This window comes from Mustela putorius, unplaced genomic scaffold (genome assembly GCF_011764305.1).
Source record: "Mustela putorius furo isolate JIRA1106 unplaced genomic scaffold, ASM1176430v1.1 tig00003845_pilon_pilon_pilon, whole genome shotgun sequence".
NCBI lineage: Eukaryota > Metazoa > Chordata > Mammalia > Carnivora > Mustelidae > Mustela > Mustela putorius.
Window position 1 is genome coordinate 50851243 of NW_025421998.1, and position 27692 is coordinate 50878934.

The 27692-nt window shown below is 35.8% G+C and overlaps 1 protein-coding gene across 13 annotated transcripts in view; it reads left to right on the top strand.

Moving 5' to 3' along the window:
* HDAC9 (histone deacetylase 9) overlaps positions 1 to 27692 on the top strand; it is a 924856-nt gene that overhangs the window by 669251 nt on the left and 227913 nt on the right. For all 13 annotated transcript variants that reach the window (XM_045062751.1, XM_045062752.1, XM_045062760.1 and 10 more), the window contains one exon: positions 18751 to 18858. In XM_045062751.1, the coding sequence (XP_044918686.1) occupies positions 18751 to 18858 (108 nt within the window). The remainder of the gene's footprint in view (positions 1 to 18750; positions 18859 to 27692) is intronic.

The window sequence follows — 27692 nt, forward strand, 5'->3', positions numbered from 1 at the left end:
GAAGGCAAAATATCTGGTCATTTCATTGAACAAGATCCAAAGTCATTTTTCTAATAGAATATTTGTACAAGACAGTCTTCCTTTCTCAGCTTTCTTTGACAGAGGCATCATTTCTTCATTTTGAGAGCTAGTGAGTGCACTATTCAGGTTCAGCTAACTATTATATTAAAAGCAAGTATGCAAGAAGTCAAATACCCAATACTAATTGGCTTTAGACTTAATATACTTACAGCTTCCGGAAGATACCTCAACTTCAACTGGAACCTACCTCACTCATTAATTCACTTGTTTACATAATAAATATTGATTGATTATTATAAGCCAGGAACTGTAAGTATAGTAATGAGTACAGTAGAAGAAAAATTCTATCCTTGTGGAACTAACATTCTTGTAGGGAGGACAGATAAATATGAATTAGTTCAAATAAATGTGTGAAATGATGAATGTTCTGCAGAAAAGCAAGCAAGGAAGGAAGATGGTATGGAATCTGGGGATAGAAATGGTAGTTAATGGGAAGTGTTCCCTTTTGGAGCTTAGCACTGATGAGTGAGGGATGACCTGGGAGTCCTGGCTTCTTGTGGTTTCTAACTTAAGGAGGAATAATAGGGGCAACAGAGTAGGTTTGTTAAGACTTTTCAGAGTTCTGGGTCCCCATCTTCACTTGTGCTTGTGAAGATGTGATTATCTTGTGCAGTAGGGTTGCTGTATCTAGAACACATAGAATTTCTGGCCTCCTCTTTGACTCCTGGATTGAGGTGTGGTAGATTTACAGTCACACCTTGAGATCCTGAAATCTCTTTTAAGATCTGATCTTGGAGGTATGGAGGAACTTGAAAGTGAGGGTGCAATTATCTAAGCTGTGGCTGTGAGACATCTGGGTACCTCTGGATCTTAGCAGCATTGTGGGGGTTCCCAGTCCCTAGGAACATTATTTGGACATCATTTCCTATATAAATTGTGCAGCTGAAAACTAAATACAATACTCTAACACCTGCCCATTTTCAAGTATATTGCAAATGCAGTGACATTTGTGTTCTATTTCCCAGTAGTTTTTCATGTATATTTTAGCTGCCTCTTTAGCAGACACTATTATATTGTGTCCTCAGTTATCTCTAGCTGGTTCTTACTGATTTATATCTGAGCTGCTAGATTCAGGGTAACTGATTTATTGACCCCATTCAATGCATGAAGCAGAGTATGATGACTTCTCTTTTGTTCATCATCAATTGTGTATGTGCTATATAGCACAAGGAATACAGAGTTTGGAGTCTAAAGTCCAGGCCTGTATTTTTCTATTAACTTTCTGTTTGTGATAGTCAGTATCTTCAGTATTAAATGGAATGAATCAATAAAAAGTTATAGCTAAGCTATACAGGGCTATACTCTAAACATCTAAGTAAAATTATAATGCTTAACTTTGATCCAGGAGGTTGACTTAATGAGGGGATGATCTATTAGGTGAGATGTTCTGGCCTCAGCAGGGCCAGAGAACACTTTAAAGCATACCTATTGGTTTTCATAGAACTGGACTAATTCAGTCTCACATCAGAGAGTAGCCATTCTTTACATGCAGCTTCCAATGATAACCTACCTCACATCTTTTAATCCTTACAGCATTCCCAAAAGTCTTGTTACTAAAGGTGTAACGGAGGCTTCCTATTCTACAGAAAAGGAAACTGAGGCTCAGAGAGGGGAGTAACTTGTTCAAGTCACACAGTTATGTGGTGAAGTAGAAATTTCCCCATTCTCAAGCTCTTAACCCCAGTGCGATGCACTCACAACTCACCATAATGTCAATCTCATATGATTATCAACACTCATTTCCCAAATGAGAATAATCCTAGCCATAAGAAAGCACAATTATTTCTTTTACCAAGAGCATTCTCTTTATTGTAATTCCTATGAAATATTAAATCCATGCACTCAGACATCATTAATTCGGGGTAAAAATTACGAACCTCTATACAGCATTTTAATTCAAACTAGAACAGTGAAAAACCTCTGCCCTTGCACCAAACTACTGTCGGAAGAGTTAAAGAGAATCTTATTTCACACATCTACTGGGTCAGAGTAATTTTTTTAAGCTGTCGTGGTAGGAACAGGGCTCTAACTTGTACTGTCTAGTGATTACAAGGATTAGCATATTATGAAATATCCTTTCCACAGTATGTTTGTCAGATTAAAAAGAATACAGAGGTGGTATTTCTTGGCTGTATCTCTAATGTAGTCTTAGTAAGACTGACCAGCGATTACTGTGATTGACAATCATAAGGACTCTTAGATTCCTTGATTGACCACATAGTGCACAAAAGTTGATACATTATTGGCAAATCCTTGAGTCCACAAGTACCTTAAGAATCCTTAGAGTCTCAAGATGTAGCACGTTGTCACAAAAAATATGTTCCTGTACTTATTCTTATCACTGGCACATAAACAGCAAAGGGATACTTTTCTGAAGATGAAGAGTGACTTAGCAATTGTACATGCAAGGTCAGTAGGGCTGCCGGAAAGCATTTGATCATACTGGAAGGGGGTTTGTGGTAGAGTATTAACGTACATGGCATGCCCCCTGTCTCTTCCAGCTGCTGCATTAATAGTTCACGCCTTCTTTCCATATGGAATATCGGTCACAGTATTCATTCATCATATCCATGGTTTTATTTGGAATCTGAAGGTCCTTCCTATAGCCACACTATTTCTTTTTCATCTCACCATGACTAAAGAAGCTAAGGTGTGGGCATTTTAACCTACAAGTGATCCCAAGGGAATGGGCTGTCATTCATGCGTTCCTCCCAGTGTTGAACAAAAGAGAGAAAGCATGTGAGTTTACCCACCCATTGTCATCATAAATCGATCCCAGCTCCATTTCAAAAGTCTCAGGATTTCAGCAAAACATCTAACATCATATGAATATATACATTCAAAGAACTGGCATGTTGTATCACATGGGAGAAGGGAGAATGCACAGAGTTAAAGGCTGCAGAGCCATCCAAAAAATACAATAAAGAATACCATAGGTCCTTAACCCAAAAATATGACTCTCAGCATTACTTTATGGGAGGAAAAAGTGAAAGTCACATAGAGTTATAGAGGGCTCTTGAGAGTTTTTGAAGTATTGCTACCTACATAATGGCAGAACTCACACTGAGTGGTTTTATGATTTTAAGGGATATGTTCTTCTGTCCAGACCTGGAGTCAGAGAAATCAGCATTGCAGTCTCCCTTTTTTTTTTTTTTTTTTTTTTTTTTTTTTTTTTTTTTTTTTTTTAAAGATTTTATTTATTTATTTGACAGACAGAGATTACAAGTAGGCAGAGAGGCAGGCAGAGAGAGGAGGAAGCAGGCTCCCTGCTGAGCAGAGAGCCCGATGCGGGGCTCGATCCCAGGACCCTGGGATCATGACCTGAGCCGAAAGCAGAGGCTTTAACCCACTGAGCCACCCAGGCGCCCCGGTTGCAGTCTCCCTTTTGCATCTCAGTTTTTTCTTTCTCTCTCTCTCTCTCTCTCTTTTTTTTTTTTTTTTTTTTTTTTTTTTTTTTTTTTTTTTTTTTTTTTTTTTGCAGAAGATTGAGAGCTCTCATGAGTGGAGGGGGAGGGCAGAAGGAGAGGGAAAGAGAGAATCTTAAGCATGCTCCACTTTTGAGCGCAGAGCCTGACATGGGGCTCAATTTCATGACCCTGAGATCATTACCTGAACCATTACTTGAGCCATTACCTTACACAGGGTTCTGGGATCAAGCCCCAAATTGGGCTCCCTGCTCAGCGGGAAGCCTGCTTCTCCCTCTCACACTCCCCATGATTGTGTTCCCTCTCTCACTCTCTCTCTGTCAAATTTTAAAAAAATGTTTCTCTAACTCTAAAATATGGATTCTAATTCAGTAGAACTGGATGGGACCTAAGATTCGGCTCTCTTACAAACACCCCATATATAGGATGTCAGTGTTGATGATCCATGGACCACACTTTGAGTGACAAGATCCTATGTGACTGTGAATGAGCAAATCATTTAATTTTTTCTGGGCCTCCATTTAATTACCTCTGAAGTAGAGGTGATTAATGAAACATGGTTTTCATCACTTTTGGGGATCAAATATAGCATTACTGTGTGGTAATACTTTATCCAAATTTAAATCAACTTTTTAAAAGATATCAATTTTTCTGGAAATATCAGATAGTAGCCTCCAGTTAGTTTGATACTGAACATCTTATTGATTAAGACTTAAGGGATGGGATGCCTGGGTGGCTCAGTTGGTTGAGTGTTTAACTCTTGATTTTGGCTCAGGTCATGATCTCCGGGCTGTTGGATTGAGCCCTGAAACGGGCTTTGCATTCAGCAGGGAGTCTGCTTGAGATCCTCTCCCTCTCCCTCTGCCCCTTCTTCCGCACTTACACTTGCTTGCTGTCTGTTTCTCTGTTTCCCTCTCAAATAAATAAATCTTTAAAAAAAAAAAAAGAGTTGCACGGGTAGCTTGTCTTCTTTGGGCAAATAGTTATGAGACATGGAAGTTTCTATGAGGAGCAGGGGTGAACCATGACAACAGAGGTCTGGGACGCTAGTGGCACCCAGATGTTGCTGTTTGTCAAGCCAGAGGAAGGAGGCACTTATTGCTAGCAAATGAAAGCTATACATCTAGGTGTGGTGCTAACTGACGAAGAGAGAAGTGTTCTTCATTAAAGTAGTGATGTAATGCGGGACTTCAGTACGGAGGGGAATTTCACATTTCAGAGTTTTTAGCCATAGTCAAACCCTGTCAAATATATTACACAGAATTAACTTGTTTTTATTCATTCATTAATTCACTTGACATTTGTTAAGGATCTATTATGTGTCAGACTCTGAAGGCACCCATAGCCCTGCACTAATGGCACTTAACATTATCATTAAGAAAAGTTCTGTAGAACATACTATAGAAAATCTTTTTTTAAAGTTCATATCTGTATTTGTCTGCTCAGCCTGCCATAAAAGGATACTACTAACTGGGTAGCTTAAACAACAAATTGTTGTTTACTAACAGCTATATAAATATAAGGTGTTCCTAAACAATACCCCAATGAAGTAAAATACCCCAATAGCTCAAATACCCCAATGAAGTAAAAATGGATGGCTTTCCAAGCTTCACAGTCATCCTGCATTTGGAACATCATGTAACTAGCCTATACTGCAAAGACATCCAGGGAGAACAGAAAAGAAACAAATACACACAAAACAAACAAAACAAAAACAGGTACTTAAAAAACCTGATTAACTTTTTAAATAATCATTCCCCCTTTTTTCTTGAGATGCTAATGCCCAGGGTAGAAAAATATGTGCCTTTATCCTATCCTTGACAGCAATGAAGATTTGGTCAACTCTACATTGTTTTAACATATGTGTATTTTTATAGTTCTAGAAATTAGAATTTCAGGATTAAGCTGTAGGCAGGATTGGTTTCTCCTTAGGCCTCTTTCCTTGGTTTGCAGATGGCCAGTTTTTCAGTGTCCTTACATGACTTTTTCTGTGTGTGTGTGTGCGAGCATCACTGGTGTCTCTTCCTCTACTTCCTCTTCTAAGGATACCGATCACACTACCTCTTTTAAAGGCCCTGTGTATAAATATGGTCACTTTGGGGTTAGGTCTTTATCATTTGAATTTTAGGGGAGCACAGTGCCATCCATAACAATATCCATATCTATGATTGACTTTGATTGAAATCCCAGTTTGTACTTTATTAACCCTGTAACTGTTCCAGTTACCTAAGCTCTCTTTTGTAAAAGAGACTAAAAATATCTTTATTAGGCTATCATGGGGAATAAATTAGGTAATGTTTCTAAAATGATTAAGACAGTGTCCAGCACTTACTTGGTGCTCCAGTCTGTCTCCTACATCTTTCTTTAGATACTGACCGGAGATGTTTACTTTATGCTTTTTTGGGTAATTAATTTGATTTTATTATCTCTTTCACTGAATCTACTAACAAACTAGGCTTTTCTCTCTCTGAATCTTTCCTACTCTCACCCCCACTTTTACTCTTCCTGGGAAGAAAATATATACTGGAATCTTCAGCTCTAGACCCTAAGAGTAGAGGCGTGAGGATAGAAAAATATTGAACTTCTCAAATACCTTTTAAGAAAGGTAATTATTCTATTTCCTAAAACAAACAAATAAGAAATTTGACTTGCAGATGCCATTATACATACTGTATAGAGCTTAAACAGAATAAGCTGTGTAGAAAAATTAAAACTGAAGTTTCTCAGAAATTAAATCAAGCTGAAATGATTTCAGTGATTTAAAAATATTAGATAATTTCTAAGTTACCAAATCAGGATACTTTCTTCAGAAATAGCTGATCCACAATGGATGAATAATTTAAATGATGTACTTTACCTGTTGTAATAAAAAAAGTTAAAAAAATGCTTAATTTCTTTCATAGTTTTAACTTTTATATAGTGTGCCTAAAATGGCACAGAATTAGTACTGTGATGAAAACCTGTTTCTTTGTTGAGTCTGGTGTCTCTCATGAGGTTCCTATGGGCATCTGATCATTATTTAAGCTTAAACTCAATTATTCAGAAATGCCCCGTGGCCCAAGCAGCAGCGTAGCATAGCAGCAGCTGCCTACTCAACTGCATAGTATTGGCTGAGGAGTTTTAGTTCCCAGCTTTCAGGGTGAAATATTCAAGGCATCCGTGGAAGAATCATTGTACCACATTAACCATGCATGGTGCATATGAAACCTGTTCTGTTAATGGGCAAACTAGTATTGTATTTAACTCTGGGAATATTTCTGAAAAGAATCAACAAGCTGCATTTAGATTATACAAAGGAAACTGTGCCTAAATTCCTTTTCTTCTAAGTCATCCTCTTTTCCTTTTAAATACTTTCACATCCACTTTCAGTACAGGTAGCTTAATTTCTATCATGTGCGACATTTCAGAGCAATAGCTTTATTTCAGGTGCCAATGATTGAGCTACGCTGGATGTGCTTGGAAAAGGCCAGCATTCATTCAGGAAACTCCAGTTGAACTAGATCCATATGCAGCTAAAAAAAAAAGTAGCTTTCTGATTAGAAGTAGTTTCTGGCTTGCAGCATTATCACAGATGATTTTTTGTTTTTGATGTGTGGCAGAATAGAAAGTAATGTTGGAACCAAAACCCTGGATTTTTTTTTTTTTTCTCATTGGACATTTACTGAGAGCTTACTGCTTTCACTATTGTACTGTACTATATTAAGCACTTTGAATGCATTGACTAATTTAATGCTAGTAATAATCCTGTGACAAAGGTAGTATAATCCTATGAAGAGGGTGATATCATCTCCGTTTTTACCTAGAGCTCATCTCCATTTTTATTTAGAGCATGGTTAATAAACTTGTCAAAGTTTGAACAATTTGTTAAGTGGTAATTTTAAGGTCTAACTCTAAAGTCAGCCAAATAGATAAATAGATATTATAATAGATAAATATTTATAATAAATAAATAGATAAATAGATATTGCACTAAACATTGATGAAACCATTGCTAAAGCTAGCACCCAAAAGAATGGAAAAAGGTAGAGGAATCCAAAAACTGGCTCCTTGGAATGTCTGTTAAAGAAGCTTATCAGAAAACCTGACAATTTCTCCGAATTCTGGGGTTACAAAGGCCTTTAGGTATAAGCTATTGGTGGAATTACTGGACAGATTATTGGTAGTCATCCTCTCTTAGTGTATGACTTATCTTGTGCAGAATGATTTATTAATAAAACTCCTAACATGGGGTGCCTACGTGACTTAGTTGGTTAAGCATCTGACTCTTGGTTTTGGCTCAGGTCATGATTTCAGGGTGGAGAGATTGAGTTCTTTGTCAAGTTTGCACTTAGTGGGAAGTCCTCTTGAGAGTCCTTCTTCTACCTCCACCTCTGTCTCTCTCGCTCTCTCGCAAATAAATAACTACCATCTTTTAAAAAGGGTGGGGGGGCAGTAATTTAAAAACTAACACAAATTTCTTTAAAAAAAAAAAAAAGATTTATTTATTTATTTATTTTAGAGAGCGTGTGTGCATGCGCATATGCACAAGTTGTGCTAGGGGCAAAGGGAGAAGAAGAGAGAAAATTTTCTCCAGTAGATTCCCCACCAACCAAGCGGGATGTGGGACTCGATTCTATGACTATGAGATCATGACCTGAGCTGATAGCAAATGTCAGTTGCTCAACCGAGTAAGCCACCCAGACACCCTCCCTAACACACATCTCTAATTTTACCTCTGGCTTAACCTTTTCTTTCTACCTCTCTTACTCAAATAGAGTTCTGAGTACAGTTTGGAAAGAGTGTCCTTTCTCTATGAAATCAGTGCTCCTCAAATTATTCTGTGGTAAAGAACAAGATTTTGTTTACTTATTTCCTGTCATTAAGCAGTGCTTTTATAAAATACAATAAAAAAGAATTTCTAAAAATGATATAAAAAATACAGAATAAATACTCATTCTTATTGGATTGAACAGGTATAAAATTCTAAACAATTGCTGTAGAAGTTGCTAAATGCTTGCTTTTTTTATCTTGTAGAATGGGGCCACCATGGTTCCATGGGCAACACTTTGAGTAGCAGTATTCTAGACCAGTAGTTTTTGCTATGGTTGAATTTAAATTGACCATCTTGTCATTTGTTTTATTTTTGTTACATATATTTTCACTTTTCTTTTTCTGCTTCCCTTTGTATTGGATATTTTAAAAAGTTATATCTTTTATATCCACGACTGGCTTGTTAGTTTTTTTAGTCTGTATTTTTAGTAGTTTCTCTAGCATTATACCTATTAATACATATCAAAGTTAGTCTTCAGATAATATTACTCTACTTCATATATTAAAATCCTATATCAGTTTGTGTCTTCTCCTTCCATTCTACATACTATGTTGTGATATATCTGATTTTTACATATGCCATAAACCATTCAACAAAAGTTTTATTATTTTTGCTTTAGATAGTCAATGTTTTAAAGAATAAAAATAAGGGAAAAGGTCTCTTTTACATGAATACCTTCATTATTATAATTTTTAACACTCTTCATTTCCTCAGTGATTTTCTTTACCATTTTTTGTAAGTCAGGTCTGATGGAAGTATAATACCTAAGCAGTTACTTTTCTGAAAAATCTTTATTTCACCTTTTAAAGATTTTTTTTGAGATATTTTTGTTAGCATAGAATTCTGATTGACATTGTTTTTCTTTTGCAAACTTGGAAGATGTCACTCCATTGTCTTCTGGGTTAAATAGTTTCTGCTAAGAAATGTGCCAGAATTCCTGTCCTAGTTCAGGATTTTATGTGATATGTCTTTTTCTCTGACTGCCTTCAATTTTATTTATTTATTTTTTTAAGAATTTAGCATTTGTGATGTGCTAGGTGTAGTTTTGTCTGTGTAAATGAATTAATGGCATTTTTATTCTAGTTATAATCTGAATCTTTTGGATCTGTGATTTTACTATTTTTTAAAAGTTCTCAGTCATTATCTCTTTAATATTTCTTCTGCTTTATTTTCTCTTTCCTCTTTACAAGAATCCATTTACCCCTTATTAGTCTGTTCAGGTTACTTGCCTGACTTGTGACCTTAGCTCCAAACCCCTCCCCCACAGTTAACAAATTAATTATTTATTTAGCATTTTTTACTAGGGTAGATGTGTCAGAAATATGAGGCTACATTTTTAAATGCCTGTAGGCATTACTGCGATTAATAAGCTTCAAAGTAATTTAAAAACATTGCTGAATTGTGTGTTTCACCATTGTATATTTTCTCAAGGAACAAATTTTAATGTGCAATGAAACTTTGTGTAGTGCTGTGAGTATTTGTAGCATTTAGTTGAAATGTTAACCTGAGCATCATTCCTCTGGTCTTATCCTCAGGCAAAGCTAGAATCCTTTATAAATACACACCCTTAGGAGTTAGATTAGTTAAACTCTCCATTTCCTACTTCAGAATTTTCAAACTTTGTGTAGAAGTAAATCACTCTAGACAGCAAAAGTTATGCACTGATACCCCAGAAGCCATATTTAGCACATAGATAAGTTTCTTTTAGCATGGTCAGGGAGTTTTTAAGAGGGGAATTCTCAATATTTAAGATTGAAAAATTACATCAAGGGCCCTGCCTTTCATTTGCCTTACATTATGTTACATCTACCTTACCCAGTCTGACCTCTGGAGTCTTTTAAACATGTGGCTGCTACTTGAGCCCAAATTTGTACCACTTCTATATGTAAGCCTCTCTAAGCTATGTTTTTGTGCTTTTTCCTATTCATGGATTCTATATGTCTATATAAAGGATCACCAGTATCCCTTAACACCAAAGAGGTTCTTCACACTTCAGTTAATATTTAAATTATAGCTGCTGCAGATCTGAGCAAGTATTTAGGGGGAAGCTTGCTGTTATTATTTAAAACCACAAATTCTGTATATTATTCAGTGACAGAGCTTTCGGAGAATTAGCTTACTTGGAACTCTGATTATTTTGTGCACTGTGTGTCACACTTTTATTTTGCTCTCCATTTTTGTGTGGCCAGTCTCAGAGTAAACAATTTCTTAAAAAAGGAAAAAACTGAAAGTAATTAAGTGGTTACCGGAAGGATATGCACATGCACAGAGCCTTCTGAATAAGGGGAGGGAGTGGCACTCAGGAAACATCTTGATTTCTTGCCAAATCCTGACCGTGGATTTTGGTTATTTTAATCCATGCTCCTAATTCAGAGTGAAGTAAAAGAAACTATGAAAGCAGTGGCTTTTTAAATATTGTACCCAGCTTTCAGATACTGAAAATCTGTTTCCAAAGGAAGTGAACATTTGGAAGAGTGGATATATTCACAAATAGCACTTAGACATTTTCACCAAACAGAATGACTCATGACCACTCAGAGGCAGCCGGCTATCCATTTACTCCCATCCTTACATGTGTGCGGGGACAAATCCAACATTCTCATCAACAAACATTTTCTCAAAGACTTGATTTTTAATGGGTAGAACTTGTCTGTTTCTTCCCCCCCCCTTTCGTATAGATGCCAATAATCTTATGATGTCCTTGATCTTTTCTTTCATCACTGATATGTAATTATTTCTTTTTTGAAATCATTAAAAGAAATTTCACTGATGTCTGAGGAAAAATACGTTGAGATTGAAGCAAAAGAATGGGACCTGTGAAAGGTTTTTCCTGGTTCTGTCACTACCGTTTGTGAAACTGAAGAAACTGAAAAGGACAGAACAACCCTTTAATATAAGTTTATATTAGTGTCAGTTCTGTTCAGGAGACAGAATTATTTGGATAAATTTAGAAAAAGAACAACATTGATAAAAGCCATTTTTGGTTGTATTCCCAAAAATAGGCAAGAAATAAAACACAACTTTAAAAAGTTAACAGTGAGGGGTGCCTGGGTGGTTCAGTTGTTGAGCGTCTGCTTTTGGCTCAGGTCATGATCCCAAGATTCTGGGATTGAGCCCCTCATCAGGATCCCTGCTCTGCAGGAAGCCTACTTCTCCCTTTCCCACTCCCCCTGTTTGTATTCCCCCTCTCTCTGTCAAATAAATAAATAAAATCTTAAAAAAAAAAAGAACAATGAAAATATAAAACTATTTCCTCCCTATTCCCTCTCTCTCCTCTTCTCTGCATCGTCTCTGGGCTTTCTCTCTCTCTGCTCTTTTGCTTTTTATTCTTTCTTTCTCTATATTTTCCTTTTATTCTTGCCATATTCTATAAAGGATTTAAAGCAGCTTTCAAAGCAAATATGAAGTGGGTGTGTGTGTACACGTGTGTATTCAAAGTAGGTGTCATCATACAAAAGTGAAAATATAGTGATCTAGGGCGGAGATTAGCATTTAAACTGTGTTTTCTAGTGGCTACTATTTTTACTAGACTGTAAAATGTTTAGCAGCATTCCTGGCTTCTACCCAACAGAGGCTAGAAGCTTACCTGCTCCTTCAGTCATAATAACCAAAAATGTCTCTAGAAATTTCCAAATGGCCCCTGAGTGGGGAGAGGTGGTAACTACTGCTCTAGTGTAATGGCAAACAACTTAGAAAATGCCCAACTACTCCAGATACAACTTGTGATACTTGAATATTTTTAATATTTTAGCAATTTTATATAGTAGAATTTTAAAACCTTTAAAGATAAAATATTGATGTTAGGTCTTAGCTGATATAGTTCACTAGGAAGACCTTTGATTCTATAAATAAAATTAGAATATTTTCATTTTTAATTTAGTTTATTTAGATTTTTATTTTACTAGCATAAAATAATATGCTATATATATGGATTAAGCATTTATACCCTTCTTCTCCAAGGTCTCATTCCAGCTACACTAATTGTTAGCTAAACAACCTCTCTGAATTTCATTACAGAAGTGCTTAATAATAGCATCTATGCTAATGCTTGTTGTAAGAATTATATGAGTTTATCTAGGCAGTGAGCTTTGCATACTGCCCAAATCTTAATAACTTCTCTGTAATTATAACATAACATAACATAATATAATTATAATTTTTATTGTCATTGTTATTTATAAATAATATAGACTAGAGCTTTATAGAATAAGGGAATATATAATAAAAACGAAAAAGCTGAAATGTCCTTCTTAAGTTTCTCTCACTTCCTCTATTTCCTGAATTGCTTTCTGCTGTGACTCCAAGTGAATGAATTATTTCCACCATTCATGTTTCATAGATCAAGTTTGATTCAGCAATCTTCCTTTTTTTCTTCTATAGATATAGAGATTGCAACATGATGTTCTTCCTTCAGATGTGAATAATATTACCTAGTGCTAACTTTTTATGAGTAGGTATATAACTGGTCCTTTTTGGGCCTTTATTCTCTCTTCCACTCTATGCCTCTATAGAGACAGCATTTTAACTATTTTAGGAAACCAATATGAATAATTGCTATGCGCTTATAAATTGCTGGACTCTTTTTCCTGTCACTTGTTCTTTTTTTCCCCTTTCCCCCTTCCTCCCTTCCCTTTCCTTCTCTTCCCCTCTTTCCCTTCCTCTTCTTCCCTTCTTCTTTCCCTTGATTCTCTGAGTAATGAAATAGAGAATGTGACATTCTCCATCTTCTAACATAATTTTTCAAATTGATACCAAAGTATTTTGCATTAATCTCATTTTTTAACAGCGTATAAAGTGTTTTGCCTATTTCAGTTGTTACTTACAGCTTTTTTCATCTCTTTACTCTTGCTACCTACTAAATAGACATGAAGCTCTGGAAATATAGGCTAGAAGGATCTCAGTTCCATGTTCTGTAGTTTTTTCAGAATTGTGCTTCCTCTTCTGATGGCTTAGTCTTTTTTTTTCAGCCAAGCTTGTACATTTTTCTACTCTAGAGTATATTTTCATCCTATTCTCACCGCATTTGCTTCATCTACAGAAAGACTTACTGTGGGACAGCCTTACCTAAAATTTCTGAACCAGAGTTTTCGATACATGTTAGGTCTACACCCCTCTACATGTTTATAAGTGAGTTGAACTTTTGGAGAGCTATTTTCAAATTGATAGATTTTAATCCTGGCAGTAAAATGAAGCCTCTTTGGATAATTCCTCAGCAGACTACTAAAGCTGCCTTCATGTTTTGTACATTTATACAGAAATATTTGAAAGTTTGAAAGCATAATGTTTTTCAGAATACTCTGTAAGCAAAAGCTTGGTAGAAATTCCAGATGAAATCTGAGGGGGCAGTAAGTGGCATATTGCCACATTAATTCTAAAATATAGTTAGACACCACTAGCCATTTATACCACATATCCTTTGGGACTTCTGTGCAGTATCTTGATTAGACCTTTTCCCTATCATCTAGCAGAGTAAATTTCTGACCTTAAAAATGAAACACAACATTAGAATTAGTCATGCTCACTCAAGTGTGATAAATCTGCTCTATTTTTCCTAATTACATTGATCTTTTCCGCAATTACTAATATATTCATCTCTTCAAGATCAACTTACTATTATTGGATGCAGTTTTTTTTTTTAGGTAATTTCTCAGTCTCTGAGCTTCTTCTTCCAAGATGGCTTTTGGATATCTGAGGGAGTGATGGAGACCTGATGAGGTTCTTGGATGCTTATGCTGTCCTCTGAATCTTCAGGCTTCTGTGGCGATTTCTCTGGTCCATCTTATTGTTCTTAATTGCCTAGCATTTGAAGCAGCTGATTTTCTCCTGATTTCACTGCAAAATGAAGCCTGGTGGGGCTCCCTGGTGGGGTGCTTCTGCTGCACCTTTGGATTGTTTGCCTTTCTCCAATCTCTTTGGACCTGAAGGGATTACTTTTGGCTCTTTCTTCCTCTTATTGGATCCTATCCTAAAGCCTAAATCAATAAACTCTAGGCCTGGTTCTAATAGGTAGAAAGAATCTCTTTGCTGAATATCAGAAGGCAATGGTAGGAGTGTCTTGATGCTGTCACAATGTAAGACTATAATCTGAGACCATCAGCTTAATTCTTGTTATGTAAAAGAATTTGGAAAAAATCCTCTGACCACAAAATCCAGAATTTTATGTGTACTGATGCAAAATCCCATTTTGAATGTCAGTTTCTTCACATTTCTTTTGTATCAATCCTAATCTCCCCTAGTTTGTATACTGTTGCCTCCTAACATATGTGTACATGTGTGCCTGTGCACACACACAATACATATCAGGCTGAAGAATAAATTGGTGGAGAGGCCAAGGGGAAGTAAATATGGTGTATAGAAAGAAAAAAAAATATAAGCACCAGGTTTGTTTTTTTTTTTTCCAAATTATAGTAGTTTTGATTTTATGAATTTGCTTTGCATGTTTTAACAACTTTAGCAAGATGTTAATAACCATGTAGTGTAGTTAGCAGGATTGCTTTCTGCTCCACTACCATTTCTTTCCTCTTTCCAGGACCTATCTGAACAGTTTACGTTGTTTACAATTATTTTCCATAACCAGAGCCAACTCTGCATCACTTTCCTAATTTCTCTACCTTCAGTTTTCAAATGCTAGAGCACCTATTTTACAGTTCTAAGTTCTTCTGGTCTCTACTTTCACCATCATTGTATTACCATCTTAGCTTCTTAATCCTGTTTTCATATATCCCACCTAAATCTAATTCTTCTTGCTCTTTTTCTTCTTTTCCAGCCACTCAGTATCCTGTTTCATGCCAGAACCACCAACAATTAGTGGAATCAACCATCCTTTCTTACCTAGAGTTTGTCAGAAGGTCTTACACCTGTTAAAATCAGAGCTTTTCGTATGACAGTGACCTTCTTGACACTATCACTAATGCAGGAAAAAGTTTTGGCAATATCTCCAACAAATGAGAGGGACATAACAGGAGAAGAAATACTTTTTTGCCATTGAGAATAGTAGGAAGTAGATTTGGGAGTCTCCTCTAGTGACAGAGATTATAGTCAGGAGAGTTCATGAGCCATGCATGCTTTCTTACCCTTGGAGTTCTTATTAAACTATAACATGGTAAATGCATGTGGGAAGCTTTTAGTAACTAATTTTGGTAGCCAGTGGTCCTGGAACACACTTTGAATATAATATCTTAGGAAAACATGTTTATAAATTGGCTTATAAACCTATTTTTGGGATATAACCTTGCTGTGAACTGAATTGTTTCCCCACAAATTCATATATTGAAGCCCTAATCTCTGATGTGATTTAATTTAATAAGGCTTTTAGAAGGTAATTAAGGTTAAATGAGATCATACAGGTGGGATCCTAATTGAATTGAATAGGAATGGTGATCTTATGAGAAGAGGAAAAGAGAGGGATCTCTTTCCATGTGCACTTACTGAGGAAAAGCCATGTGAGGACATAGTGAGAAGGCAGACACCTGCAAGCCAGGATGAGAACTGAACCAGAATTTCGACCAGAAACCAAACTGGCTGACACCTTCTTGGATCTCTAGCCTCTTGAACTGGGAGAAATAAAATCCTGTTGTTTAAGCTGCTCAGTTTATAGTATTTTGTTATGGCAGCTGAGCTAAGATAACATCTGTTAATAAATTTAGAATTAAATAAGTTATCTGTTTATGAATAGATTATATGCAAAATCTTGACTATTATTACCATTTAGTTATAAACTATACATAAAACTGGTTGAAGTATTTAAATAAATGTTTTTATGTTTAAGTGTAAGTAAATAAGTGGATGATAAATTTCATAGATTCCTAAGGAGCACTTGTTTAGGGATAAGCCTGAATTTTGGGAATCCATAATGGATACTTGGCAAAATCTCAGGTATCCATTCCATTGAGCATCTATGTGCCTACCATGTATCAATAGTCATCTTTATGATAAAAATAACCCCCATATACTATCAATAATCATATTTTTATGATAAAAATAACTCCCATATACTGTAACTCTTAGCATCTCTTACATAGTAGGTACCTAACAAATGTTATCTGAATTAAAATAAGTATCTTGATTAGTAGAGGTTTATACACCAAAATTGATGACATAGACAGAGAATATTACATCTATAAGAATACTTCCAGGAAACTAGAAAGATAAAAAGGTGAATTTTGGAATTATTTGTGGCTATCTAATGCCCCTCAGTATTATGATTAAAGAGCCATTGTTCCTATGTGTTGGAATAGTTTTCTAATCAAGTGTAGGTTTATAGCTTTTTAGAAGGAAATTTTCTATTGATTGATTGGTTTTTCTTTCTTTCTTTCTTTCTTTCTTTTTTTAAAAAAAACTTTGAGTGTACTCCAAAGTCAAGTAAAAAGGGGTTTGGAATTATATATGGTTTTGACTCACCCATTAGGTCTTTGGGATTTATTGATTTATGTTTCCTTACCTTCCCAATAATTTTAGATCTGATCAATGAAGACTTTCTGTGGCACCTATAACACTGTAATAGTTGAAAATTGGCTAAAAACTGCAACACAATGTAAATGTTGGTGTTCATTTTTCATCCTGAGCAACCATATGCCTCAAGGATATGTCTGTATTAAGGTCAAATAAGTGCTTACATTGTTCAGTAAAAGTAAAACTTAATTTGGAGGGCAGATGATTAGATTCCATTTTCCATTTGATGATTCCTTTACTTTTTAGCTGGTAGTATTGACCTGATGATGTTGACTATGACAGGGGCTTAATATTCTTAGAAGCTGAGGGTTATTTCAGGGTTGTGGTAGAAAGACATGTGATGTTAGTGTCAGGGTTCTGTATGAAGGTCCTTAGGCCAGGTGAATAGCCTCTCTAAGCCATAGTGTGCTCATTCAGTAAACACTTAAAAGGCCTCGACTTTGTATAAGGCATTATAAAATGGGTATACCAGTAACCGAAATCATAGTAGCTAAGATTTGCTTATCACTTTTTCATTTAATCCTCACCAAAATCATATGCAGATGGGACTTTAAAAAGTTGCTGTGTCATTAGAAAGGGAACCAAGGCAGAGAGACATTCATTAATTAATTGCCCACCATGATTCAGGTTTTAGCAGTGAAGCTGTAACTTCACCCTGACAATTTGATTCAGAAACTTCTCTCTTCACCACTTTATTGTTGTTGAAGAGATCTTAATTTTTTATTTATTTATGTATTTATTTTCTATTCTCATTTATTATTTCTTCATTGCTCTTGACAGAATTTAAGTTGGTAAGATCTCATGAGAAAAGTCATGTTAAAATGCTTAGGAAATTGTTTAGTGCATTGTAAATATGTATAATTGTTATTTATTGTATTTGTTCCATGTCATTAGGCTTCTTAAACTTAATTCTTTAAAAAAAATTTTTATTTTGTGTGGGATTTCCCTTCTTTTACCCATTTGAATAAGTCTTGCTATTTGCATAGCCACAAATTTTTTATTACATTTCCTACAGCTACATGTAATTTGTGTCATAAGTTTAAAGACTTCATACATTTGATTCTGTTTTTTTATATTAAGAAATATTTTATACATAAAAATATGTAACGTATGATTATCATAGACCACTGTTATTATACTTTTCCTGTCCTTATTATATGTTATCTTACTGCATGCATGAAAAAGAGTAAATAACATTTTATAAAGGTAAATCAAAAATATTGGTTTGTGCTCTGTTTTAGTAAGAATGTTCTCTTATATAAGCAACCATGTATTTTAATGGCCTACCCAATTTTAATAATACCAGTCTACATTAAGACCAGCTGCTAAACTGTACTAAATGTTAGAAATTTTAAGCTTCTACTTTGAAAATCACATTGATCCTTGCAGCTGAATTTGGTGAATGTTTTTAAGTGTGAGGACCACACACTCCTTCCATTCAGTTGGAGAACCTGAACTGTGGTTGCTACTTCCTACTCCCTGACTGCTACTTCTACTTGCCCAATAATTGTCTTTGGCTCCCTGTAAACCTGCAGCCAGAAGGATATTTGAATTTTTCCCCTCTAGCACTTGCAAATCCGATTTTTATGTATAGCTAAGTGCTCTTAGCTTTTGCTCTATCTACTACTGGGGCCTGGTTTCTAGCAGGCCTGTAACTACGCCAGATCCAGCCTATGTAATATTGTTTGTAATGAGAAGTCTAAACAGGGAATGGCAGTGAGGCATGGCAGGAATGTATTTCCATTGGAGAAGTCAGTATAGAGAAAAAGTATAAGCAAAGCCGTGTCCAGAAGGTCTTTTCAGCTGGCCGGGATGGAAGACTAATGTTATTGTACCTAGGCTGTTACCCTGCCAGCCCTTCCTCACAAATTTGCTTTCTTTCTCTCTTCCCTTCTCCCCCCCACCCCTTTCCTGTTTCATCTATTCGTTCTCCTTCTTGTTTTCCCTCTCTCTTTCTTGGGGCTGTGCTGACTGTTTGCTCAGGTGGACAGTGACACCATTTGGAATGAGCTGCACTCGTCCGGTGCTGCACGCATGGCTGTTGGCTGTGTCATCGAGCTGGCTTCCAAAGTGGCCTCAGGAGAGCTGAAGGTGAGGTCTGGGTTGCATTAAGTGTGGGAAATCCAGAGAAGAAGCTGAAACAGTGATGTTGTTGTTTGGGAATTGTGGTTAGTGTGGTGTGCTAATAAAAGGAAAGGGGCGGAGGGAAGAGGGCAGGAAGATGGCCGCTAAGGTGTGATAATAACTCATCTGTAGGTAGATAGTAGGGGATTTTGCTCATAAGGCCTTCCTCTTCTTGTGGAAACTGTGGTCAGGGCACTCTGGTGTGTTTTTAAGAGTACAGAAATGGTGCGTAAAACTATGGTCCAGGTTAAAAATACCCAGTATATACATGTCTGTCATGTCCTCCTGGGATTCTCTTTTGAAGCAATTTAAAAAATATGATTACTGAATACTATGTATAAGCTCAGAATACCACCCAGAGAGAGGGGAGGGGAGGGGTGGGGGAGAAAGGTAAATACCAGACGGGAAGGATTGGGAGGAAGAAGGAAATTGTTGATTAGAAGGGTAATGATCCAGGGTATGTTTTTCCATGAAAGAACTTCAAAAATGATCTACGCTTTATTGTTCTTTTCTTTTTATGGTCTCTTCTTTTCTACATCATATGAAAAGAACAATGTCTAAACCCCAGCGTTTCCCAGTCTAAACAATTTATAAAAGCCAGAGACCTGACAGACGTTGACATTTTATTTGGTATTTTAACAGTGCTATTTAAAGGTATGCCATGTGCGTCTTGAATGCAGTTGCCCCTATAAACTTTGTTGGTGCTAACATGACTTTTTAATGCACTAGTTCACACACTTCATAAGGAAATCTGGGTGGTGTTTGATTTAGTATTTTTAGCAATTTTAAGGATGGGAAATTAATGTGAACAGCATAGGCACCACAAGTTTTGTTAATCTAAAGTAAAATCTAATTAAGATTTTGATTTTGAATTTTGATTCAGTTACATCTGACTGTTCCACTTGTGGTTTAAAAAAAAAAATCGCAGAAAGAAGGTACACTTTGCAATATACTGTCTTCCCAGAAGCCTTTAGTTTAACTCTTTAAGAAGTCAGAACCAATAGAAATATAATTTTGAAAACGTGAGCTGTACTTTAAAAATATATATGCATGCCTTCTGTGTAGTTGACTTGTTCAACATCAGGACATTAACTGCTCATTTCAGGGGATTTATGGGGTCATTAATATGGTGCATACTACTCAGTCTTTACCTTTGGTAATGAACTACTGGAAAGAGGAAAGGAATCAGCCTTATGGAGAGGTTTTGGCTGTCTCCTGGTAGCATTTTGGCAATAATTCCTCCATTTGAAAATATCACTTGTAACACAATAAATTGGCATTTAAAAAAAATGATGTTTGAAGGTCTTGTTTTCAAAAGAATTAAAAAATATATATAGCAGCTAAGCCACAGTATTATAATTTTTAAAAGGTAAGACTGGCACAGAGCTACTTAATAACAAAACGATTATGTTAGCATGCACAATTTCTAACTGTTGTGATTTTGTGGAAGTTTAGTCAATAATTCAGAAACATTCTCAAGTAGAATACCCACATATTACACTCAAAATCATCTTTGTTACTAGCTTCACAGAATGCAGAATTGCCAAATGTATATATGAAGAGTTTTGAACAGAAGCCTAATTCTTTTTTTTAGGAGGTAGCTATTTAAAATAGCCAAACAAATTGTCAACAACATACAGCATGAACATGGTGACCACCAGCTGTATTAACATTGGTTATTTATGTTGAGAACAAGAATTCATGCAAACTCTTTCCCCCTTGGTTGACCAATCAGCGGTATAGTTCAAAAGAGAAGAATAGAGAAAAAGCCAGCCTAAAAATCAAGAAATCTTGGTCCAAACTCTGCTACTTAAGTATGTCATTGATGGCAAATCACTTAACTTCTCTGGGCTTCAGTTTCTATTCTGCAAAATCATCAGGGGGTAATTTATAATGTTGAAGGTTGTACATGGTGCTGATATTCTGAGCTATTTGCAAATAAAATTACATCTGATTCTCAATGTACTTACTATGGCATACCAAATAGTAGATATTTTAAAGTTAATTTCAACTTATTTTTGTGAATATTTGAGATACAGCAGCTGGTTTGTCTTTCTGAGCCACTTGGTTGCAAATAGTTCGGGAGGCCTATGGGAATGCCATATGGGAAAGGTACAGTGACAAATGATTTGCAGCCACAGTGAATAATATAGAGAACCATGTTTAAGGACTTCTGGCTAACCAGAAATGTCGCTCAGTGTTTACCTGTCCCAGATTCCAGTATGACAGGGCTGGTACACTTGCTCGCCAGGACCATTAACACTAATGGCCTGAATGAAGTCATCACTTCATTCAGATCTACAAATAAAACAGGGAAGCTTATTTGAGGACACTGGTAAGTTAGCCTCTGATAAGAGATGTAAAAAGAAAACAACTTCAGTGTTTCATTTTTGGTTTTCAGCATCTACATTTATTTCTTACATGTTATACCCCCATTGTCCTAGTAAATCAATGTAACTTCATGAGACAACATTGGCATATTAGAATTCTGTGTTTTGTGACACTGTGCAGTAATTTTGCCTGGAAAACAGAGAATAATTAAGAGCTTTATTTCAAATAGGGTGGTCCTGAGTGGAGTGCTGACCTGCGAAGTGAGACATAGCTGGAGGTTTTAAGTCACTGAACTCATAGAGAGAGGGGACCTAGGAGATAAGTGTGTATGAGAAAGGGAAATGCTGAGAACAAATTTGATTACCTGGAATTTTTGCTTCATACTGAACTTGATCACAGTACCCCTAACTGTTGACAGGTTCTGTCTGTTTTTCTCCTGAAGGTACTGATGGCCTGAAGGAATTAGAATAAATCAGGCAGAGGAAGTGGGTTTCATTTTAATGCTTAAATAGACCATGTGCAGCAAACTATGGCAGTAAATTGGTGTATTTACAAAGAAATGACATGCCTAGTGGAGTTCAGTGGAAATTATGGGGACTTTCAAGTTTTCTAGGCTTTTAACAATATATACATGTATATCTTCATGTATAACACACACAAGTGGAAATTTCTGGAATCAATAGATGCGAAAATTGGCCATTTCTCAGAATCTAGTACTAAGGAACACAAATATTCTGAAAATGCTGAAATGTTAGGTGTATTGGAAACTGTAATTGTAAGAATACTTACCTCAAAATGGTTTTATTTTCTATGGGACATTTAAGAAATTATGTCTAGAAATAGATATAGCTCTAAGAGATGAGTATTTTTTCAAGTTACAAATAGTTCAATACTTGCTTTAAAAAAAATGGTGTAAAATGTCGTGTTTTATACCTTAAGTATATACAAGTGTTGTCATTTATACCCCAGTAAGGCTGAAAAAGATAATTTAACACTTCCCAACTTTGGGAAGTTCCCAAAAGTTCCCAAGTTTTACTATAAGGGTTCATTTTTAGCAATGCTATAATATCATCATAAAAATAAAAATTGCTTTATTTTGTGGAAATTTTTGCCCAAAAAACCCCCCACCTGATTATCTGAATGATGGTTGGATTGCTTTAATGTTTAAATGGATATTGTAATGTCTTGTTGCTAATAAGTCCTGTTATTCATTGAGTACCTACTTCTGGCTGGGCAGTTTACCTGTAATTTGTCTTAATTCTCACAATGGCCTTCAAAGAAAGTACCACCAAAGGATACCAGCTCAGAGACATCAGGTAACTTTTTAAGATCCTGTATACAGTTTAATAAATGGCAAAGCCTGTAAATCTCATAACCCTCTGTTCTTTTTCAGCTACTCTATAAGGAATTTCCTATAGAAGTAGCACAAATATATAAGGGGGGAAAATAAAAGGTTGAAGCCATCTCTTTCAAATGGTCTAGATTCTCTTCTTATTACTATAAAATATTTGATATATACAAAAAGACAAGTTATACTAATAACTTACAGACTATAATGATAAGCTATACACCTATGAGCCTTTCATCCAACTTAAGAAATAATACTTGGCTAACCCTATTAAACTTCTCTTAATACTTACCTCTTTCTATCTGACTCTGAAATAATCATTAATCTCTTGTATTTTTAAAATTATTTCTTTTCCTTTCCTTGATAGTTTTTACCATATGTTGTGACCTTTGTAAAAAATGGAATCTTATTATAAAATATATTATTCCTCAGATATCTTTCCCTCCACTTAAAATCATGTTATGAGGATTTATTCATATGAATTTATATTGTTGTGAGTCATTCATTTTCATTGTGGAGAAGTATTCCCTTGTATATCATAGTTTGTTTATTTTATTGGACGTTTTAATTTCTGGGTTTTTGTTCTTTTGAATAATATGCTACGGATAGTCTTTATTTAACAGGCCTGCTATTTCACAGTGGCATTACTAAGAGTAAAATGGCAAGCTCCTACACTAGAAACACATTAAATTTCAGTAAGTAATGTAAAGTCAAATTCCAGAGTTATTTGCCACAATGACATCAGCAAAAAATGGCAGTTTAAAACTCTGAAAATCTTTTCTCCATAAAATTGTTGACAAAACTGGCAGAATTTGTCAAGATAAATTTTTTAAGAACTCTGGAAATCAACCAAAAGTGTCCAGCAACTCAGGAAGCATGTGTTCAAAACAAAACCAGCTGAACCTTGGTAAGAACAGTGAGCTTTATGGTGGTTTAATTCACCCTATTCTCATCTTACCCTTTCCAGCTCCACAGTAGCCTTAACAAATAACAGCCTGCGTTTTTCAGTGAAAACCAGTAACTTGGCAGTCTCCAGAAGGGCCAGAATGGGCCTGGAGCTTCTTCAAAGCCTCATTCTCTGAGAATTTTCATTACTGGCCTGTCTGAAGCTTCTGTACCAGACCCTGCTTGGAAGGCTGTCTTTATTTGACATGACTTGGAGTTCACCTGACATGAAAAGGCTTTTCCCAAGAAGCAAGTCTTGAAAAATTAAAGGCAGTTGGTTAACTTTATGACTACCTGAAATGGCAGATAACAGTGGAGAACCAAAAGCTTCTAAGGAAAAACTGGGAAATGAGATGTGCTAAGGGCTACAAAGAGCCCCATCAGATAGCTAGGAATCCAGATGGCCACATGAGTGATAGAGCTGTGTTTACATTCAGGAAAGACCAGAGGCCAGCTCTCACCTCAGTCTGATTTTCAGACTCTGTTCAAAGAGGAAGTGAAGGCCAAGGTAGAATTGCCAACTGCCTGGCTAAATATTGAAAATGTGTTTTACACACATCCACGCACATGTACACGCATACACCCTTGAAAAAGTCTTGACACTATTGGTGCCAAGCATTTCAGGAACTTTCTGTCCAGTCATTTACAGACCACTAAATTAGCCAAGCAGAGACTTCTGTGCCACACTAAAGATAGAATACAGATTTTATAGAATTAGTTCAGGAAAGGCAATAAACAAAACAACAGTGACATATAATCTGTGTACACGTTGTTATTTTATACATAGTATAATTCTAATTCAATAAAGAAAATAAGTCTGGGGCACCTGGGTGGCTCAGTCGGTTAAGTGTCTGCTTTCAGCTCAGGTCATGATCCCACAGTCCTGGGATTGAGCCCCATTTTGGGCTCTGTGCTCAGTGGGAGCCTGCCTCTCCCTCTTTCTGCTGCTCCCCCCCCCCCTCCCGGCTTGTCCTCTCTCTCTCTCTCTAATAAATAAATAAAATCTTTTAAAAAAAGAAAAGAAAATCCCCCCCCCAAAAAAAACACAGTGACAAGCCCTCGGGAAGGATTAAAATCTGATTTCCAGAATTGCCATATTATATTGTTGAAAAATGCCTAGTTTTTAACATAAAATTGTGAGACATGCAAAGAAAGATATGAATTCGTATGGTTGAATAACAAACACCAGTAAGATTAAATGTGTAAATAAGTATAAATGCTAGTGTATTTGTATTTTTTGTTTTTAACTCTCTTTATCCTCTCAGATTTGAAAGGCAACTGCATGAAACAATAACCATGAATCTGTGTTGGTGCGCACACAGTGTATAAAGATGTAATTTGTATGATAATACCAGCCCAAAGGAGAGCATGAGAAATGGAGTTATGTAGCAACAAAACAAACTTCCTTTAAAAAAATTTTTATTTATTTGAGAGAGAGAGAGAGAGAATGAGAGCTGGGGCAGGGGGAGAGGGAGAGAAGCAGACTCCCTGATGAGTGCAGAGCCTGATGTGGGGCTTGATCTCAGGACCCTGAGATCATGACCTGAGCCAAAATCAAGAGTTGGATGCTTAATCAGCTGAACTATCCGGGCTCCCCAAAACAATGTTTTTTGATACTGGTGAAATTTGGCTCATGTCCAAACTAGATTGTTAAATGTTAATTATAGGCCGCTAGGCAACCAGTGAGAAAACAACTCAAAAAATATATTAAAGATTATAAAAGAAAATGGGTAAGAATAACAAAATTGTACACTATAGAGTATTTAACTTAAAAGAAGCAGTAATAGAGGAAACAAAAAACAAAAAAAAAGATAACACATAGAAAACAAATACCAAAGTCATTTTGCTAATTTCAGACCCTACCACTGCTCTCACTCTTGTCTGTGTTTGACATTTTTAGATTTTTAAATGTTTGCCAATCTTGTGGGTATGAAGTGTTACCTTATAGTTGTTTGGGTATAGATACAGACAGGTTAATACTGTTATATCCTTCTTAGACCTTTTATTAATAATTTAACAATTATCTCAAGTAAGGTGTTTTGTTCTCAGTTATACTTGTACAATATTAATATAACATTACTTCCTTTTTCCCCCTAGCATTTGCTTTGTTCATCATTTATCCCTTATAAATTTTCTCTTTTTTATATGTACTTGGTCTGTTTCCTGTAAATAGCTCATCACTGGATTTTGTTTCATAATCTGATTGTATATTTTAACTAAGAAACTCAATTAGTCTTTACTTAATATCAGTAGTAGTATAAGCAAATGCATTTTTTCATTGTATTTCATTTTTCTCTTTGCTCTATTATTTGTGTGTTGTGTATCCCCTGGCCTTTCACCCCTTGCTTTGTTTTCAGTTAATTTTTTTTTCTCATTCTGTATAACCTCTAGTTGTTTTTTTTTAATATGCACATTATTTTCTTTTAAATTTTAACCTGTTTAATAAAGCCTGAACTTAATTATTCTCTCCATGCCCCTTAGTAACAGTACAAGTACTTTAGAATGCTTTAAAGGCAATTATCCTGTCCTAACTATATATGCTATTATAGTTCAGTATTTTAGCTTTTTTTTTAAAAAAATAATATCAATAATGAGACATTATACTGTTTGAAACCATTAGTGTTTCTTTATACTTGACCACATAGTTACCATTTTCCTTTTCGCCATTTTTCTTGGTATCTGAAACCTCTATTCTGGAGTTGTTTCCTTTATTCTAATACATTTTTTTAGTATTTTCTTTAGTGATGATTTCTCACTTTTTGTTTATCTGTAATATCTGTCTGCCCTCGTTCTTGAAAGTTATTTCAGGGTTAACCATTTCTCTCAGTACTTTGAAGATCCTCCATGCTTTTCCTGTTTCCAGTTTTGATATGGAAAGTATCAGTTGCCAGTCAGTTGCAGTTCTTTATAGCTATTGTGTCTTTTTCTCTCTGGTTGTTTATAATGTCTTCTTTTTGGCTTTGATATTCTGTTTTTTGCTTACCATGGATCTAGTAGTAGATTTTGCTGACTCAAATTGTTAAAAATATATATTAGCAAAACTGAAATATAATGCAACTCCATGATGATACTTTGTGATAAGTCAGCTTCATCAAACTGAAAGTTGCTGATTTTAATTACTAATTTATCAAATAAATATGTTCTAAGCACCTATTATGTTCTAAGCACCTATTATGTGCTATAAATACTGAAAATACCAAGACAGTGAGATCTGAGCTGAATAAAATGGGAAGAATCATGTAGAGATGTGGGGAAAGAATATTCTATACAAAGAAAGCAAGTATAGAATCTCTCTTGTCAGGTAGAGTAAATAAGTTTTAACTTGTTTATGGAACTGTGAGAAAACCCATGTTTCTGGATCTGAGTTATCTGCAGAGGTCCTTGCAGGAGATGATGTTAGAGAGATAGTCATAGGCAAAATAATAGTATGTACCCACATATATATTATATAGCATACATATATATCTGTATATATAGTAAGCATTAAAAACTAGAAGTATGTTTCTGATGGGCTTCAGGATAAGGACAGTGACTACATTAAATACTGATCATAGATAAGGAAAGCTGCATTGCCACTTCAATTTGCTACCAGTTTGGGCTTTTTTTTTTTTTTTAAGATTTTATTCATTTATATGACAGAGAGAGAGAGAGAGATCAAAAGTAGGCAGAGAGGCAGGCAGAGAGAGAGGGGGAAGCAGGCTCCCTGCTGAGCAGTGAGCCTGATGGGGGGCTCGATCCCAGGACCCTGAGATCATGACCTGAGCCGAAGGCAGAGGCTTAGCGCACTGAGCCACCGTGGTGCCCCCAGTTTGGCATTCATTAAAATACATACTCTCCATCCTGAAATCATACAACAAATAAAGTATAGAATGCAATAATTGTGTTGACTCCAATTTTGTCCAAGGTCCCAAGCTGAGGACAATGGTTATTAATTACATATGCTAGAAAGACTTAAATGAATTTATTAAAATATAGTCAAATAGGCCCACAATTAGTTTATATAACAAAGAACTAGATAACAGAGATGTGATTAATGGAAAATTCTTTGAAAGGACTGTAAGTGAAGCACCTGGTGGCCAGTTGGTTAAGTGTCTGACTCTTGATTTTGGCTCAGGTCATAATCTCAGGGTTGTGAGATTGAACCCCAAGTGGGGTTCTGCACTCAGCACAGAATCTG